Source organism: Choloepus didactylus, chromosome 4 (genome assembly GCF_015220235.1).
Source record: "Choloepus didactylus isolate mChoDid1 chromosome 4, mChoDid1.pri, whole genome shotgun sequence".
Lineage (NCBI taxonomy): Eukaryota > Metazoa > Chordata > Mammalia > Pilosa > Megalonychidae > Choloepus > Choloepus didactylus.
Window position 1 is genome coordinate 49,512,538 of NC_051310.1, and position 20,157 is coordinate 49,532,694.

At 38.7% G+C, this 20,157-nt stretch overlaps 1 protein-coding gene across 3 annotated transcripts in view; it reads right to left on the reverse strand.

The window, feature by feature from the left end:
* Positions 1 to 294: 294 nt before the first annotated feature.
* SYT16 (synaptotagmin 16) overlaps positions 295 to 20,157 on the reverse strand; it is a 298,395-nt gene continuing 278,532 nt past the window's right edge. For all 3 annotated transcript variants that reach the window (XM_037832578.1, XM_037832577.1, XM_037832579.1), the window contains 3 exons: positions 18,601 to 19,041; positions 15,400 to 15,589; positions 295 to 1,056 (listed from right to left, as the gene is read on the reverse strand). In XM_037832578.1, coding sequence (XP_037688506.1) covers positions 743 to 1,056; positions 15,400 to 15,589; positions 18,601 to 19,041 — 945 coding nt within the window. In that variant the 3' untranslated portion in view covers positions 295 to 742. The remainder of the gene's footprint in view (positions 1,057 to 15,399; positions 15,590 to 18,600; positions 19,042 to 20,157) is intronic.

Consider the following 20,157-nt stretch of genomic DNA (forward strand, 5'->3'; position numbering starts at 1 on the left):
CTTACACATTCAAAAGGAGGCAAGTTGTCTTGCAACAGTGGTTTTTTGAACTCATTTTTGGCTTCAAAAAAATTCATCTAACCAAATCTCATACAAAATCCCAATATATAAATGAAATAAGAGGTATTTAATTAATACAAATTGTCTCATAAGTGCAAGTTTATAACATTTGCTTACTTACTATGTAAATAAATGAGGGATTTTTTGATAAAGAGAAAATGTGAAATAGGGGATTATGAATAATAGTTACATACTTTTCTCAGCCTCAGAATCTAATTCGTTTCTCTATTTCAGGGTTTCTTTTTTTTTTTTTTTTTTTTTTTTTTGCCTTGTGTTAAGAAAATTTTGCTTTATACAGATAAGTGGTTGCAAATAATAACATTTAACTACTCCTTTGCATCTCTTCAAGCAAAGAGAGATCGCAGGAGAAACTTCATTCCATAGTCTGAACCAAAATGCAATGGCATTAGCACAAATTAACTCATTATCACTGGTCTTAATTATGGTAACATTTTCCATATAGTACACTTGGCTATGTATGTGGGTTTCTTTTTAATTAGAATTCTGAATGCCCAATTAAATCTTTTAGAAACCCAGAAGCTCCACCCAGAACATCCTAGGGTTAGCAGAATTCCCATTTGAAGCCTGTCTTTATAAAGCCTTCCAGGATATGCTGACTTGGTGTCAGGAGTCAGCAACACAGGTGACAACGAAGACAGCACACAAACACCTGCTGGCAAGACTAGGATTCGAGTAAGGTGTGCCATCTGCAGACCTGCTGACCTTTGGTCTCCTTCATTTCCTCCCAATGGTCTTGCTCCTCCTCTCCACTGCTATTTAGGCCCAGAGCAATCCAACCAATCATCTCTTTACGCTTCATAGTGCGCCTGTTATAAACTGAAATCATCAATGTGACATCAGAGAGCTGAAAGAGGGTAACCTGGAAAACAAAGGTTTCCTTATAGACAGGATTGGGCTGACCACGGCGAATGGATGTCTTGCAGCTGGACATCTGTTGGCCCACAGAATTGAGGAGAAAGAGCTTTCCATATGTGTCTAAAACAAAGAAAAAAAGAAAGAAAGAAAAAGCCATCAGTTCTTTCCCTTTGCTAGTATGCTGTGGTATGTATATGGGCTGCAAATTTCTCCTTTCAACAGACCAATCAGCATCCTTAGGTCTGGTACTTGCTGATGGATCAACGCATCTTACATGAGTTACCGAAAGGGATTATTACCTTGAGTGCCTAATGTTTCATGCAGCCCACTATCAGGCACATTGCTAAGGCCATTTAGAACCTGTAAGCACACAGGAGTGTACAGATGCATAAGCATAAGTGCAAAGTGTTTGAGGACATACAACAGTTCCTTGTCCACATTTTATTTATGTAACAAGAAAAAATAAATTCTTAGTGCTTTGCATGTGCTTTTCTTTTCATAGTCAAATATTCTTTTATGCTGTGTCAAAAACTGTTCTCTCCTCACTCTACATACTCTTTGGATCATCTCATCCACACCCATGGCTTCAGTGACAACTACCAGGTCTGTAGCTCTGACCCAGAACCTCTCTACCAAGTTCAAGACCCGAATGAATGTCATACATTTTCTCTTGGACATCCCACACATATCTCATACTCAACATACTCCCCACTCCAAAAATTTGCTGCTATGATGTTCCCCATCTCTAAGAACAGCAGCATCATCCACCCAATTATCTAAGCCATAATTTGAGACTTCAATTGTGACAAGAGTGGCTTTCTCACCTCCATTACAATCAATCAATCACCAAGTCCTGTTGATTCTACCTCCTAAATAACTCCGAAATCCACCTACTTCTTTCTATCCTCATTGCCACTGAAATCTCGGTGTACACGGTAAGCTCAGGACACCAGCATCTCTTACTTGCATTACCGCATATTTCCTAGCTGATATCCCAGCCAACAAACTGTCTCAGTCTCAGCCAGAGCAATCTTTGTAAAATGCAGATTTGGCCATACTGCTCTCGCTAGTAAACAAAAAGCAGACCTTCAAACTGCCCACTAGTCTCAGGATAAAAGCCAAACTTTTTAGTATAGATTACCTACTCTAGCCCCAATTATCTTCCACTCTCATTGCTCACGACTGTTGCTTTCAAACGCTGCATTTCTACCATTTAGAACTACCTTCTTTCCCCCAACCTACCTTGCTCTCTATCCCTTTCACCTTTGTACATGCTGTTTTCTCACCTTGCCCAATACCCCTTCCTATGCCCTGCAATCCCACCCTCAGATTACCTCTATCATTAAATTCACTTTGGACATCACTTCATCCAGGAAACTTTGCTGACCCCTCTACTCCACTCCCACTAAAAATGGTTCAGATAACCCTCCTGTGGGCTCCACTGAAACCTAGTTTGAGCCAACTTAAGCGCTTATCACCCAATATTATTATTCTTATCTGCAAGACTCTCCGTTCCCCAATGGTAGAGAAAGGGATTGCTTTGTTTACAATTGTACCTCCAATGCCTGGCCTAGTAGCATATGGTAGACATTCAACAAATATTTTATAATGAATGTTGGTGACTAGCTATGGAGCTCATCCCTCCTTTTTTTAACCTCAAGTTTTCAAACTTATAAAACAAAGCCAAAAACCTCTGTTTTTGTCATCCCTGCATGATAATGCTATAAAATGGAAAGAAAAGAAAACATCTAAATTGTACTACATCTAAATATCTACTACTGCTTTTGCTAAAATTCCTGAATGGCTCACCACAAAGAAAAAAAATCTCCTAAAACAATTTTATTTTTATTCAAATCAAGTGATTTAGCAATTTCTTGACTGTCTCAACTATTAGGGAACTTTACAATTTTTACCACTGACGTATGCGCATACTATTCTTTTTTTCAACCTAAACATTAGGGTATTTCTCCAGGTCTATCAATCTGTACATTTTGTTCAATGTGGGCTTCAAGTGTTTACTGCTCTCTTTCCCACTAACGAGCAGTCAAACTTTTAAAAGTGTAAACCCAGATCTCTGTAATTTTCTGTTCTCTCCAAGAGCATCGTAAGATAGGAAACAAATTACAACCTGCAGTTTTCTTTCTATGTTGATCTTTTTCTATTCCGGTTTGATGTGTTATTTTATGCACTTATCTGCTGAGAAACACAAGGTGTGAAATTGCACTTCAGGTGTGAAAACACTTTTCTGTCTCAGAAACAAGGCTCTCCACTCTTCAAACTGTTCTACGGAAAAAGCTGTCAAAAAACCAACAATGGGGGAGTGAATTTGCGTTTCCGTAGCTGTACAGCTAGCTACATAATTTCTGTAGGAAAAGTTCAGCCCAGTCACCAAACTGCTCTGGCAATTCTACTGGCAAATCTTGCAAACAAGGACCTGCTCATTTCACAAAGAGAGCAATCTCAAGCTTTATCCTGTCAGGAGATCATTCTCTAATTATGAGAAAGGCCACTTACTACAAAACCACCATCACTGAAGTTGGATTGTATGTGTATGACAAAGAGAAAAAGTCATAATTTTATATACAATCCAATCTGAGAACACATGACCAAAGGAAGGGAAATGTTAGTGATTGTCCCAATTCAAAAGGGAACACTACAAACAATAATAATGAGCTTAGTTTTTAACATCCAGAGGCAGCAGTGGCTGTGCTCAGAAAATTCCACTTGTCTAGAAGAGCAGGGGAACAAAACTGTGGAAAATTATGGTCTTTGGGGTTCAGTGATTTACTCTGAAGAGCACCAGTCAGAATAGAAAGAGAAACAGGAGCCCAGTTACATAAATATGCCAAATAAAGGAGCCCTTTTTTTCTGTTTAATTGTTTGGAAATTGATAATACTTGATGCAAAACTAAGTAATATTTTCTCTTCTGGTGATCCAGAAAGCCTCTCAGTGTCTTTAGTAACTCAGAACCATCGTCAAAAGGCTGAATGGTTGATAATCTCGTGATAGTCCTGGAAGCTGCTCATCCAACTCAGTCCCTGACAACAGCTTTACTGACCACTTGCTTCTTCCTAAAGGAAGATGTCACATGTACTCAAATTTTTAGTGGTATATAACTCCCAATTTATCACGGCACAAATTATTTCATTTGAAACTCATAAAACATTTCCCCAAAGAAACAGCACAAAACCCTGGGGTTAGTTATTTAGCACACACAGAATACCTGCCCAACGGCAGCATAATATTCCACCAACACTACTACAGCCTCAGGCCCCAGGTGACCATGATTCTCTGGGATGCAGAGCAAAGGAAAGGAATTTGGCAATTTACCTTCCCCTTCCCTTTTAATTTATTAATAATGATGCAACATTTGAAATATACATATGAGCATAGAGAATATTACAGATTTCCAAGTACCCACCACACAGACTTGTGAAATTTAACATTTGTCATATTTGCTGGTTTTTTTATTTTTGTTTATGTCCTTCATGGTTTCAATTAGGTGGAGTCTATTTTTTTTTTATCCAAAATGTTCAGTTATGATTATTTGAATATGAGAATTATTTTTAAATTGAACTAAAATAAAACGGTCCCCCCAAATGAAATATTACAAGATCTTATGGTGAGGCTCTTGCAGTGTTAGTATATTTCTAAATGAATTGAAGGCCTCTGAGACTGCATTAATCTGTAATGACCCTCTGGTCATATATACTGCTTTTTGGAGCAAATCCCTGATAACAAATGCTTCTTCCTAAATTTCCTTTTCAACTCCAGCTTAGTGCAGAATATGTCTTACCATCCAGACACATGACTGGAGAAGATGATGAAAGCAGTTACTATGTGTCAGGCACTGTGAGAAGGATATTACAAACATTGTTTTATATTACAGTCACTTATGGTTGTTCTTCATTAGCTAGACCCCACTACTACGATGCTGTGGCATTAGAACGTGTTAAATAGTGGTGTTTCACACTTAATTTGAAACTCATTTTGATGAAATAAGTCATATGAGTATATACAACTTTAAATAAATATCATTTGCGGGAATGGGGGTGAAGAGGAAAAGGGTGAATGAATTTTGTTAGCATCAGGCTGAGAATACAAACTGGATGAATCTCTTATTAGGACCTAGACTGTCACAGACACTAAATGCTTGATTGTTAAGAAATGAAACATTATCATTGAAGTCCCTGAGTATCCCTCCTTGATCCTGTTCAACTTTTCTCACTAGAGGAAACTACTATCCCAGGCTTGGAGTTTATCATTGCCATGTATGTTTTTAGACTTTCACTATATAAATAGTTATAAATAAAGATATTAAAAATACATTTTGCAGTGTTTTTCACATTAAAAAATACTTAACTAATATTATAGTTTATGTCCTTCTGAAACTTGCTTTTGGTAGAAAAACTTCGCTTTTTTCACTCAGCATTAAATTTTCTGTTATCTATATAGATACATATACCCATGGTTCCTTTAACTGTTGTATAGAATTTCAGGGTTTGAATAAGCCCCAATTCACTTATCCATTCTCCCAATTAATGGACATTTAGTTGTTTCAATAATCAAGAATTTAAATGATTTCAGTGAACATATAAAACATAATTCTACATTTTGCACTGTTCAAATATTTGAGAATTTCTCCAGAATACACCTAGGAGTCGATCACAGTGCTCTTTATGAATTCTAGATTCAAAATATTTGCTAGTTATATTTATTACTAATATCTTCTCCATAACTGAGGCTTATCTTTCCACTTTGTTTATAATGACTTTTGTTGTACAAATATTTTGAATTTCTGTGGAATCAGATTTATCAATGTTTTCCTTTTCAGTTGATGCTTTAAAAAAAAACCTGTTTCAAAGAACTCTTACCCAAACTCAATAGTCTCCCAAACTTTCTTCTTCTATGAGCCTTAAGAATCTGCTTTTCACATTTGATCTTTAATTCACCTGGAAATTCATCTTTGGGTGTGATATGAGGTAAGGATTTCGGTTTTTTTTTTTCCCTATGAAAAGCATTATTCATTAAATAGTCCATTTTCTCCCTGCCGATTGTTATACCACTTCTGTCAGGTGTCAAGTTTCCAGATTTGAGTGTCTCTTCCTAAGCTGATAGGAAGAGATTTATTTTCATCGCTTTATAATATGCCTTGGTATCTGCTAGGGAAAGTTCCTCTGTAATCTATAAAACTGTTTCGGTTATTCTAAGCTCTTTCTTGGTTATAATTTGCTCTTGCATGTGAATTTTAGAATCAGCTTGTCAAGTCCTGTAAAACAAAACACAAAACAAAGGAAAACAGACCAAAAAAATACTGTTGGGATTTTGGTTGGAATTGTACTGGACTTGTAGATTAATTTGAAAAAGTTGTTTTTACAATATGAAGTATTCTCATCAGTGAACAAGGTATATCTCTCTATCAAGTTTTCTTTTGTGTATTTCAAAAGGTTTTGTAATTTTTCCTTAGTTTTCTTGCCCATCTTTTGTTATTGTTATCCTTTGATATCTTAGATATGTTGCTGCTGTTTTAAGTATTTATGTTTTAAAACTCTACCTCCTAATTCTTTGCAGCTGATATATTAGGACACAATTGATCTTGTATTATAAGAAATATCTTAGTTTAAACTTACTAGTTTTCTTGTGTTTTCAATACAGATAACCAGGTTTTCTACCAAAAAAAAAAAAAAAAAAAAAAAAAAGGCAGTTTTGTTTCTTCCTATCAAGCTTTAATTTTTTTTCTTTCTTTTTCTTATTCTACTGCCCTGCCTGGAGCCTCCAAGTGAAATATTGAGTAAAAGTGATACTCGTGAGAATCCTTATCTTTCCTCCTGACTTTAAAAGAATTAGAGGATTAAGAATGACGGTTAGTGTAGATTTTCTTAAAATGCCCACTATTAGGTTAGGCAAGTTCCCTTCTGTGCCATGTATTCATTGTTGATATCCAATACCATTTCTATCTTTCCAAGCTCTTTTGTGTACTACAGGGTTATAAAGCCTTAATACTACATTCCTCAAAATCTCTTGCCAGTAAGGTTCCAGCTAGAATCCGCTAATGAAAGGTACTTGTATGAGGCTGGAAAGTATAGGGAAGAAGAGTCACTACTCTACCTGGGCAGATAGCAACAAAGGGGTACTGCCCATAGTTTCAAACTTCCTTATGAGAATCACCCCTTTTTTGTGCACAGGAAACTTCCCTGGGATGCCTGCAGTGTGGATTTCCTGAAAGCAGTCTTCCAATGGATTGAGCCCCATATTAAACAATTTCTGACTCAAAAATACATAGGGTATTTTCTGTTTTCCTCACAAAATCTGACTGTTGTAGTAACTGGTAATCTGAACTGGAATGGTGCCATCATTTAAAAAAAAAATGGATGTTTGGCCTAGAATTTGAGTGCCAGTTGAAGAGGAAACTAATATCAGAGGACAGAACAGTAGGGATATATAATCCATATTATGTCTTGGTAAAACTGTCATCAGCTTTAACTTGGAAGGAAGCGCATATGTCTAATGAGTCTGTTGCTCTGGAGAAACAGGTTGAAAAATGGAAGGTTAGAAATGGGTATTTAGTATGTTGGCTACATTTGAGAAGGGGAAAAAAGATAAACTTAGGAATGAACTGACCAGTGAATGGAAAAAGACAGAATTCAGAAATTCAGACCATTTTTATGATTAGAAAACAAGACTGCTTCCAGAGCTCCAAACAGTGAGAGACAGAATTTTTAAAGGCTTTTAGAGGCAAAGGTCCAGTAAACTTCCTCAGGTGAATAATGTGATAGTGATTCAGATCAAATATCAAATGAAGGGAGTGGCCTTCCCACCAGATGCATGTTGGCTGGGCCATGTGACTGAGTTCTGAAGGCTGGAATATGATAAGTGATGTGTGAGCTTCAATCATAGCTATATTCAACCACCCCCACCCAAGAAAAACTCCTCCATGCTGTTTCTTCTCCTTCCATGGCAACATGGAGGCCACATTTTGTTTTTACACTCTATTTAAAAACTTTATATATGACACAAAATTTCCCGTTTTAACAACTTTCATGTATGCAATTTAGTGATACTAATTAGGTTCACAATATTGTGATACCATCACCAACATCCATCACCAAGACTTTTTCATCACCCTGGCCAGAAACTCTGTGCCCCTTAAGCAATGACTCCTGCAGGGTTTATTTGTTATTGCAACATAGCCTAGATAGACTACACTGACTAATATACCTTCTGTTACCCATCTACTAAGAGTTATTTTATTATTAATGGATAGTGCATTTTTTCAAAAGCTTCTGCACCTATAAATAATTTTTCTCATAAATCAGTTAATATGGTGAATTATGCTAGCAGATTTTCCTAATGTTAAATCATTCCTGCATTCCTAAGCTAAGCCTGATTTGTTGGTAATATTTTTTTTTCTTATACATTGTGAGACTAAGTGGGCCCAGTATAAAATGCAATTTGCATGAGAGGGAATGGGGAAGGAGGACAGGGAGGGAGTGGGAAGAAAAGCAAGATATTAATCTAATCATAAATCTATCTTTTACCTTGCAAGTTTAGTCCTTTTATATTAATTATGATTACTGACATAGTTTCGTTTATTTTTGTCACGTGGGTTTGTTCTATTTATTCAGTATCTTCTATGCTTTTAAAAAATCCCTTGCCTGACCCCTATAGATTAATTATATTTTTATTATGCTTATTTATTCCCTCTATTGGTTTGAAATTGAGCTAAAATGTTACCACATACACTTGATTTAATGTCTAAAATTAATCAATATCCATATCCTCCTGTTAAGCAGTATAAGGACCTGAGAATTCTTTGATTTCTATCATCCCTCCCTATGTTCCATGATATTGCTATGTGGAATTTTATTTCCTCTTTGTGTTGTACTCCAATATTAGTCTTTTTTACTATCGTTGCTGTTGTTTTTTTATGCAATCCATGCATGTTTATATTTACCTATATGCTCACCAATTTCTTTCTTGCATCTCACTACTTCCAAGTTCAATGTCTTTCTTCCTGAAATGTATCCTTTAATAGTTCTTTCAGTAATAAACTTTTCATACTTTGTGGAAAACATCTTTATTTTGCCTTCACTCAGGACCCGAAGTGTTAAGTTGAGAGTGTTTTTCTCTTTGGGAACATGATAATATTAACCCATTGTCCTCTAGTTTCTATCACTGCTGTTGAGAAGTCTGTCTTCCATCTTTCTGTCATTCCTCTTAGTTACCTGTATTTTTTTTATTTCAAACCACTTCATTAAGATAAATTCACATACCATGGCAACAATCTTTTCTCTTCTATTGCTTTTAAGACTTTCTTCTAACTTTGATATCATTGTGAGAATTAAATGAACTGATACAGGCGAAGGGATATCACACACACGCTCAGTAAGTTAGCACCACATATAAATCTTAAAGGGGCTATGAGTTGCCCAGAATTCTGAGCACTTAGTGGCTATTAGTAAATACTCATGACATTTAACTGAAAACTGGACCAACATCTTCAAAAATGGTCATATGTCCCTAATCTAATCATTTTTGTTTTAGTCCGTTATTTCCCTGCACTCGGTCTGTAGTGTCCCACATATTCTTCATACTAAACATGAGGCAGCTTGATTTGCTGTTTTGTTTTTCTTTCCTCTAGTCGCTGCCTTTGTGTGTGCCTAACAAGGTTAATTTGCTGCCACTGTAAGTATTATTATTCAGGATGTAATTATCATGTGTGGCTAATCAGGCACATGACGAGAAGCTGGAGAACTTGTTTTTAACTGGAAGAGACATCTTAATGATAGTTTTTGACAAGGATCATTATACGTGAACAATGCAGGAACACATAATAGAAGGGGCTATAGCAAAGATGAAGATGGAGTGAGAGAGAACCTGCCAACAGAGGTGCTAACTTTTTTAAACATGGGACTTGTATATGTAACGTTAGCTTGTTAACCTCATTTAATAGAGAATAAAGTCAAATTGGGAGAGATTAAATCAAATGTCGAAGTCAGACAAGTAATTGAGTGGCAGGCCCAAGATAAAAACAAAACAGAGCTGCTAAATTATTAGCAAATTGCTTCCCCATGAAGCCAAACTCCCAAGACAATCAAATGTTTCCTATTCTTAAGGGCAACTTTTTCAAAAGCAGATGTAAATGCACATCAGGATTCTATATATCTGCCAGCCCCCGAAAACTGCTTTTTCCTCTGGACCATCAGCTATTTACAGACCTGGAGATGATCCTTTGCCAACAGATTTGTAGAAAAGCCTGGGCCAACTCAGCAATAATGACAACAATATTACTGAACACTGACCACGTGTCCTAAAGGAGATATTACCTTGAAAGTGCCTGGAACAGTGCTTGCACATTGTTGCCTGACTCGGGCTAAGACTAGTTCATGTTGCTAGCTCATTTGTATGTTGGTTCTGAATAGGTTCTAAGGGCTAGTTTCAGTAATTTCTAAAGATCCTGTTTTATCTTCAATGGCCCATCTATACGATTCAAAAAATATAGCACTTTAATATCATGGCATTGCCACACACACACACACTAGATGAGTAGAGAAAAGGTTGAAGATAAAAACGGAGGAATGCCTTTACCCAGCTGCCCAATCACACCCCTTCTCTTGGGATGGATGCGGTTTATGGAGGATGCCCACAGGCTCAGCTGCTTGGTACCTCATCTATTCTATCCAAGGTTGAGCCAGGGGAAAAGGGTTGGATCTTGAGATGCCATCCTAATAAAAAGTATTTAATGCCAACTGCAGAAAACTACTATCTATGACTAATACTCATATATTATTTTTATCCTCTTCATCCTGCTGAACTATTCCTGGCTGGCCTAAAATTTTCCCAATATTTTATATAGAAAATTTTCATATATACTGGAAATATGAAACAATTGAACAGTGAACACCCATAAACCCTCCAGCAAGAATCTTCAATTCTTAATGTTTTACTCTACTGGCTGTACCCCACATCTATGCATCTATCCATTCGGCAGTAATCCTAGTTGTAGTCATCATTGTTCTTCACCACTAAACATTTTAGGTTGCATTTCATTAACTAGTATGCAAAATTTTATGGTTCTTTTTCATTTTTAGGTAAAATGTACATACAATGAAATTAATAAACAGTGCCATTTGGTGAGTTTTCACAAAATCAGACAGTTGTTTTTCATATACCCTTACCAAGCTTGATCACTTCCATCACTCAGGAAAGTTTCCTCATGCTCCAGCCCATTCCACTCTTGATCCTCACACCATGCCTAAGGCAACCACTCTCCTGCTTTGTTTCACTACAAATTGGTTTGGCCTATTCTAGAATTGCATATAAATGGACTTACAAAACAGGCACTCAGCATGTTTTTTTATATTCCTCCATATTGTTGAATGCCTCCATTAATTTCATTCCTTTGATTGCTGAATAATATTCCATTATATAAATCATCTCAGTTTGTATAACCATTCACTTGTTGATGGATATGAGGACTGCCCATTTTTGGCCATCATAATTAAGCTGCTATGAACATTCTTGTACAATTCTCCCTCCCTGACTCCTCCTCTCTCTCTCTGTCTCTCTGTCTCTCTCTGTCTCCCTCCCTCTGTCCCTCCCTCCCCCTTTGACAGATGATCTCACTTCTTTTGGGTAAATGCCTAAGAATGGAACTGCTAGATTCTCAGTGTATATTTAGCAGTATAAGAAACTTCCAGACCTTTTCTCAGAGTGCTTGTTCCATTTTATATCCCCACCAACAATGTATAATCCACAACCTTACCGACATTGTTGGTCCCAGCCTTTTTAATTGTAGCCATTCCGATGAGTGTGTAGTGGAGGCTTGTATCTCCCAGAGTGCTCCCTTTAGCTGCCGCCCATCAAATCAAAACTTGCCTCTCCCTGAGCCCTCTCCCTGCAAGGACTTAACTGAGGAGTGAGGCAGGGGCTTACATCTTAGTGGCATATTTCCTGTAAAACCTTGATAGAGGAGAGGGACTTCAACTACCTTTAGTCCAACTCCTCTATCTTGCTTTGGAAGGAAAGCTTCAAACATCTAAACAATTATCTGACTGGGTCAAATTGGTAAGTTCAAAGTTATCTTTCATTTCATGACATCTTTTCAGGCAAAACATTCTCACATCTAAACCCCAGCCTTTACCTCTGTTTCCAACAGTATTTAAAACAATATTGTAGAGAAGAAAAATTTCTAGTACTCAGGCTCAACCTATTTTCCTTCGCAGTTCCCTAAAGGTTATCCTTTACATTGTCATAATCACCCTGTAGGGCAGGATTGATGTGCCCTTTTTATAGAGGAAGCATCTGAACCTAAGCTGAGAGTCACAAACAGGATTTGTGGCCCTCCCACACACATGCTCACTACACGTTTCCAGCATGCATCTACCCTTGCAGGTAGCACCTTTGGGGTAGCACACGGACGAAGGACCCGGCAGCCACCTCCCTCTCACCCACCCCAGGGGAGGACAGTGCACTTGGCAAGACTCCTCTGTCACTCCCCCCACTCACAGCTCCATTAAGTGCTTGGCTGGCATTTTCTTTCCTTCTTTCCCTCTTCCTTTGAACTCTGCCCATTTGCCTCATGAAACTCTTGTTCCCTCGATCTTTCTCTCTCATGTTCTTTTCCAGATGGGAACTGAGAATTTATCCTAATCTTGCCTGATAAGTTTCAAAGCAATGCTAGGGGTGTAACAGAATGAAGCAAAATGAAGAACCAATGCAGTCAACCTCTAAAGCACTTGAAATTACCAAGAGGTCTGTAATGGTCTGGAGGTTTTGCAGACCCCAGAAAAGATCATGTTCTTAGAGTTAATCCATTCCTGTGGGTGGGACCTTTTGATTAGGTTATTTCAGTTGTGGCATGCCCCAGGTGAGTCTTCTTAATCTGCTTATTGTAGTCCTTTATAAGATGATGAAAGACAGAGAGAAAGACGCAGAAGTTGAGAGAGAAGGACACACACGGAGAGAGAAAGTCACAGAAACAGAGGGGAAGCCACTGAATCCAGAAGCTGGAAGCAATGAAACCCAGAAGAGAAAGGAGAGACCAGCAGATGCCGTGTGCCTTGCCATCTGACAGAGGAGTCCAGGTATTGTCTCATGATGCCTTGATTTGGACATTTTCATGGCCTCAGAACTATAATCTTGTAAGCTAATAAATCCCCATTGTTAAAAGCCAGTCCATTTCTTTTACATTGTATTTCATCAGCTTTAGCAAACTGAAACAAGGTCCCTTTCAGAATCTCCACAAAGGAACTGCCTACTTTCTCATTCCCTCCTAATTAAACTGGATTTTCCTCAAGTACCAGCATTCTACATAAATAAAAATCTTTTGTATTCACTATTGGGTTTTCTGTTTTAATTAATAGCATCACAGCCACACTGTTTCTATTACATTGGTTGTGGAGATCCAGCATGCCAGGTGCATTTTAAGTTAAATTGCAACACCATGTCTATGACAAGTCATACACCAAATGCCAAAGTTACTTAAAATTCTGGAATAAAATCAGTTTCTAAATTAGGACTTGCCTTTTTTTTCTATTCATTTTTAAGTATTTGTTGCAAGTATTTCCTTTTTTGCATAATTTCTTTTATAGAGAAAATAGGAAGATCCAATAGTACTATCGAAAGCACTTGGAAGTGCCAAGAGGTCCCTTTTACACTATATGAATCATTCCTATCTATAAAGTATATATAATTATGACCCCCATTTTACAGATGAAGAAAAAGAATCAAAATGGTTAAGCAAGTGGCAGAGTCTGAGTTCACAACCTGATGTTAGCCTCCAGAGGATGCTCTCTTATCCACCACATTATATTTCTCTTACATATTGTTTGGTACCACCCAGCTCACAAATTTAAGTTCCAAGATCATCATTCTCTTCACCTCTACCAAGTTCTCCCCCCAACCCCAAATTATTAGCACCTCGCCAAACTGTAGGAGGACAGTAGGGGAAATTGGAAAACACTAAAGAAAAAAAATGCAAATCCAGATCTTCAGTAAATCCAGTGCTGATTTGGATTTAAAAAGACCCCAGCAGTGCAATTAATAAATAGCATTCATTATGCATTTTAAATAGCTCTCACCTGACTCTGAGCAGACACTAAATATGGCTTAAGTACCTGATCTATTCCATAATCCAAAGTGCTAGGGCTTTTCTTACTAACTTGCTCCAATGGCTTTAATAATAATTGTCTAAAAAGCCAACACACTGAACAGAGACTTTGTGGGCTGCAGCACAGTTGAGGGCAAAAAAGAGTGAGAACCCAGATTTGGCTGTAGAAACTAACTCTTTGCTACCAGCTTGGCTGGCTTTTCATCTGCTGCTGACCCAATAAATCAGAGTACATTGACTCCTTCAGCCTACACCATTCTTATTGATTTTTTACTTAATTCAATAAGACTCTGGATCCATTGGTAGACAGGCTCATTTGCCCTCCATTCTAGCTTATCTCCTGGACTTGAAATGCTAGAAATGCAACAACATTTTCCTGACTCTCTTGCAGCTAACATTCTTGACGTGAATTAGGTTACTCCAATTAAATGTAATTGCATAAGATCTGGAAGGTAGAAATGACGCACAGGCCATCTTTCTGCTCCTTTTAGCTACTTTTGCTAACAAGCAAAATCAGGAATGAAAATGTGAGTTAATTTTTTTTACAGTACAATTCAACAACTTCTTGGGTTTTGAGAGGCAGTGGAGGCAGCTGGTAGCAGCAGCTTTTTGATTCTGGCTTCCTGAACCCTGGACTACAGCTGCAGGGGTATGTCTTGAGCCCTTTGTTCTGTTGGCGATCTCAGAGGAAGGAGCTCCCCAGAGGATCAGTTCTACTTTGTCCCAGCTTCAGTTCTGCCTCCTCTGCCTGTTTCTCCATCATCACCATAACTACTAACATTTTTTGTATGCTTGCCATGCTTTAGGCACTGTGCTAAATGCTTTACGTAAGTTGATTCATTTAAACCCTACAACAACTCATGAGGAAGGTACTATTAAAATCCTTTTGTTTCATATGAAACAACTGAGGTTCAGAAAAGAGAGGTAAATTTCACAGGCTCATAAAGCAAAGCTGGTCGGTAAGCTGTAAACTCAAATTCAAACCCCGAGCTGCCTCACTCCAAAGCCTGAGCTCTGCCTCATTAAAGATACTTGAAGGCCTGAGACCTATTGTCTGCTTTTAATTGGCTGTACACATTAATTGCTGAAAAGATATCATTCTTTCCCTTAAAAATTATAGACATAGAAGCCAGCCTATTTCGTTTCAAGATGCATCTAGGTATCGAAGAAGTCTGCAATCTAATTAAATAGAAAGGCATTACAAAATTCAGAGATAACACTTTGCGAAAACTTTTCTAAACCATACCAAGATCATCTTTGTTGCAAAATTTAAAGGATTAAGATGAAAGCAAACAGAGCCTTCTACTTTCCCCTGCAAGAACCAGAGCTGGTGGAACAGACACTCACTTACCAGGCGCTCTGTTCACTGCGAGGTTTCGGAAATGGCTGCCTTTGATAATTTCCACAGATAATCGCCCTGTTGTGGCATTGTACAACAGCCCCACTAACAGCTCTGGCGCCCCTCCATGGGACAGCGACTGCGTGGATGAAGCACTGTCGCTGCGGGAAACTGCAGATGGGCTGAGCTGAGACTCTCCAATCTGGAGGGGAAGAATAAGAAAGAAGCCATTGGCCCGCGCTGTACTACTCTCTTGTACAGCCAGCTGATATTATGTTTGGTGAAATTGTGACCCAATCTCAACTGCTGCCAAAGATTACAAAAGGTGCACTTGGTGTGAATTATAATGGGCCCAGGGAACACAGACATGGATGAGATCCCCTGTGCTACTAGCTGACATATTTGTTTCAAGAGCTGTCGCCATTCAGTATTTCCTCTCTGAAGACAAAACAAAGATGTTATTAATGGTGTAAATCAAAACCTCTAAGATACATGGAGAGCTAATAATACATTTAATAGAGACCAAAATTCCCTCCTGTATAATTTGTGCTTGAATGTTTCTATGGAACCCATCCACTCCAGGCATGACTTTGTTTCTGTTCTGTGCAGCATCTTGGTGAATGAAGCAATACAGGAAGCATTTTGTCTTAACTAGAAAGAAAATGACCTCTGGAAATCTACTACAACATATAACATTTGGCCCCTAGTTCTGCTTCTTAGGGTTGTCAGGTATATGCCAGATGCTAAATTTTGCATCCTAAGGAAATGAATTAATGGGTACTTTTTACAACAGTTTGATAAAGAAGCCAACATAGGGATTATGAATATCGGCAATGTAGCAGGCATAAGGTGAGCCTAGGAGAGAGCCCGAAGCTTCCTGTCTCATCTATTCATGTGGATGCTTTTCCGAACATCCACCTTAATACACCAGTCACTTTGAGAGGAGAAAAAAAAAAAAGTAGATCAAGATGCTAAATTCAACTAGAAAAGTAGGAGTGGGAACCAGCCCTGCAGGGGCAGGTCAGCCAGCCTCCTCGAGCCTCCATCTTCTCCGCCAGAAACAAGAACACTGGACTCTGGTTAAACCTTTGTTTTCCACTGCTGGAATCATTTCCTATGACTTCTTACCAGAAACCCCAATAAATAAGAAGAATAAAGGATTCCTCACATCTATAGGAAAATACTCCATTTACAAAACCATGGGGCATCTCTGCAGAACCCCTGGCTTTCATGAGGGGCAATTAGTAAACTACTGGGTTAGGCAGTTTTGATAGGTGTCTTACAGCCCCTCCTGTGTAGGGGATAATAATCCAACAATGAAATATTTGCTGAATTTGGGGTGAGGATGGCCCTTCCACCATACTTCTATAGAAGCTTCAGTAGTAATGCCTATCACTGCGTTACTTGCCTTTTCCATCAAATTCTGAATCCTTATAAATCTCTCAGTCCCTAATACATAACCCAATTCCTGGCATATAATCATGCCCAACAAATAGCTGTTGAATGGAGGAGTTTTTACCCTCAAAGTTCTTTCACATTTGCTTATTTCCCCCATTCAGCTCTGTGCCCCCAGCATGCAGCCCAGAGCCTGGCATGCAGAAATGTGGGTGCAACTAAACCTATGCCTATGCCTTATAGTGTAGGATCCCTTCTGACCTCCCATGGCCTCTGTTTTCCATAATTTCAGATATACTTTACTCAGAGTTCAAGAAAAAAGAGTGATTTGAGACGAGAGAACACATGAACTGCCGTATGCTTTCAAAGGCTCATCTGGCCCCAGTATCAACAATAGTTTGTAAGGGGCAGAGGCAGAAGCAGGAAGACCTTTAGGAAGCAATTTCAATAATCTAGCAGAGACTCAGGTTCTGGATATATTTTAAGAAAGATCCAATAGGATTTCCAGAGCAAAAGAGAGAAGTCACAGATGATTCCCAAGGGTTTTGATCTGAGCAACCAGAAGGATGAACAGCTGAGATGGGGGAGGTTACAGGTGGAGCAGAGGGATGAAAAAATCAGAATTCTAAGTCTAAAGGCGTTAATTTTGAGACTTCTTTTGTATATATGCTATATTTCACAATAAGGAAATAACTGAAACTGTGGAACTATAACCTATAATATTCTTTGAAATTTGCTAACTACTTGTTAAATAGAACTTGGAAAGTTATCACTTCTATGTAAATATGTTTTATTCTACAATTTAAAAATATGATAAAAATTGGGAAAAAAAGGAAAAAAAAAAGAATCAAGTACATGAATTGCTCCCGCACTACACTGCAGTCTCTCTGGCTCCTTCGCTCTTCTTCAAACATGACAAGCTCCTTCCCACTCCGGACTGCTGCATTTGCTACCCCCTCGGTCCGGAAGGCTTGTGCGCCTCAATTCTTCAAGCTCTGTGTTTTACTGCTACCTCAAAGAAATTTTCCCTTACACTTGCACTCTTCACCCACCTTGGTTTATCTGTTGCTGCTTTGCTCCACTAGACTATGAGCTTTACAAGGGCAGAGGCATCATCTGTTTTGTTCTTTCCTGCATCCCCACTGCTTATACAGGACCTAACATATAGTACGCACTCAGTAGACATTTTTTAATGAATGAATGATTGGTCCAATAGCCCAAAATTGCCATGGTTTTTAAAAAGGAGATCCTCACACTGGATGCATTAACCCAACAGTAATGAGCTGCCCATCTTGTAGACATGTGAGCTATGGTGTATTTCCTTGAAATACTTGTGGAAGCAGAGGGATGAGGCACATGGAAGGAGTTGAGCATATAAATGGAAGGTCTGCAGAAGTGGCTGGAGTTCAGGGCTGTTACTTCAGCTGGCTTGGGAAGACTTGTTTAGGATTTCTCCTTGAAAGTCTCATCTCTGAGACTGTCATACTGCAGATATAGGGCAGAGATGGGGGGGGGGGTACTCATTTACTAACCAGAAGGCCAAGCTGCCTCTCTCCATTTTTCCATGCCCTCCACCACCCTGCTATTGTCATTTCCTAAAATGGACAAGAAATACTTCCATCAGGTTATTGGGAAGATGGGCATGAAAAACCTATTGTACCATGAAGTGCAAATCATGGCTTATAAGGATGAGGAGAGCGAAATGGAAAATTAAATTAAGGTGTCTGAATTCACAGGCTGAATGTACTAAATCAACGGCTGACAATTCCAGGTCCGAGGACACACCATTTCATTAGCAGCACCATTTAACATACTCACACTTATATTACTTCTTGGCTCCAAAACCAGAGTCACTTTCATTTCCCCTTCTGGGTGCATGTGTCTAAGATAGAACAGCTTCTCTCCCATCATTCTCTCACGGGTCATCTTGCGGGCAGCATACAGGCGGAAGCGGACAGCACAGGCAACCACATCTCTGGGCTCCAGCTTGGCAAAGGTGATCTTCTCCTTGAAGATGGGGTTGGGCCCTCTCTGTATGCTTGTCCTGCCCCTCTGTTTCTTACTGGGCAGCAGCACTATGTGAACTTGCCATGAGTTGACTCCACTTCGGTCCTTATCTGGGAGGTCCTGGGCTCTCACAATGGTCACCGTGAGCTTCTGGCAGGCAGCTCTATATTCAAAGATGACATCCAGGTCACCACACTTTGAGATGGGCTCTGGGGCCCCAGGTGGCACTTGAAAGTTGGTCCTGTCCTGTTCCTGTGTCAGGAAGAGGAAAACATTGGCAATGGAAAAGACAATGCCCAATTACATTTTGGTGAGATGAATGTAATTCCTGCATTCCCTCTGAGCCCCATGCCTTCTGACTGCTAGTGCCTATACCTTTGCATTGGAAAGTTTCATTTACTGGTCCAGATCTCCATTAGATTGTGAATTCTTTGAAGTCACAGTGTGTGGTGCAGTGAAACTTCATGAAAGTTTTTGGAGTGAATGAATAAATCTTTTATATTTTGCCAATTGTTTTCATACACAATGTCTCTCAAAAAGCACAACTTCCCATTATCATTGAAGCCAACTGAGATATAAGTCGGAAATTAAGTCAACCCTGCAGATTAACTATTGCCAGTAGGTAACTTTTCCTTGAGTCCCCAGGAGATACGGCTAAGCTTGGACTATTCTATGGCCAGTAACTCCTGCAGACAAGAATCCTAATGGGGGACCTGGGTAAGTGATCCTTCAGTATATTTTCAATCTACATGAAAAAAAAGGTTTAGGTAGTGTTTCTAAAACTTTAATGCACATTCAAATCATCTGGGGATTCTGACTGAAAAGGACTGGGGTGGGAGCTGAGATTCTGCATCTCTAAGAAGCTCCCAAGGGATGTCTATGCTACTGGCCACATTTTGACTACCAAGCCATATAGCAAACAGTAGCACTAGACTTAGGGCCAGAATGCCTGGGTTGAAATCACAGATCTACTGACTAGCTTTCTCATCCAGTTCAAATGGACTCAAGCTGAAAAATGAGTATTAATATGCCTGCTTGATAGGGTTTTGTTGTGAGATTTTAACAGATGTGAAAATACCTGGCTCAGAGTAGACTCCATAGATACCTATTCACATCATGGGACTGGTGCTACCTATTTTCAAACACAGCCTTCCTCTTTATGGAATATCACTCTTGGAAAGCAATTTACTTATAACCAGTCAGATCTGACAACTTCATTGGGAAGACTGAACTGACTAATTTTACTGTAATGAACTACTCTACCAACAAGTATAAATAATATCGATAAATTCTATTTTTCCTCTAAAGGTATGATTCTTACCTGTGACTAAACTTTGGATGATTCTTATTGTAAGGCATCTCTTGTTT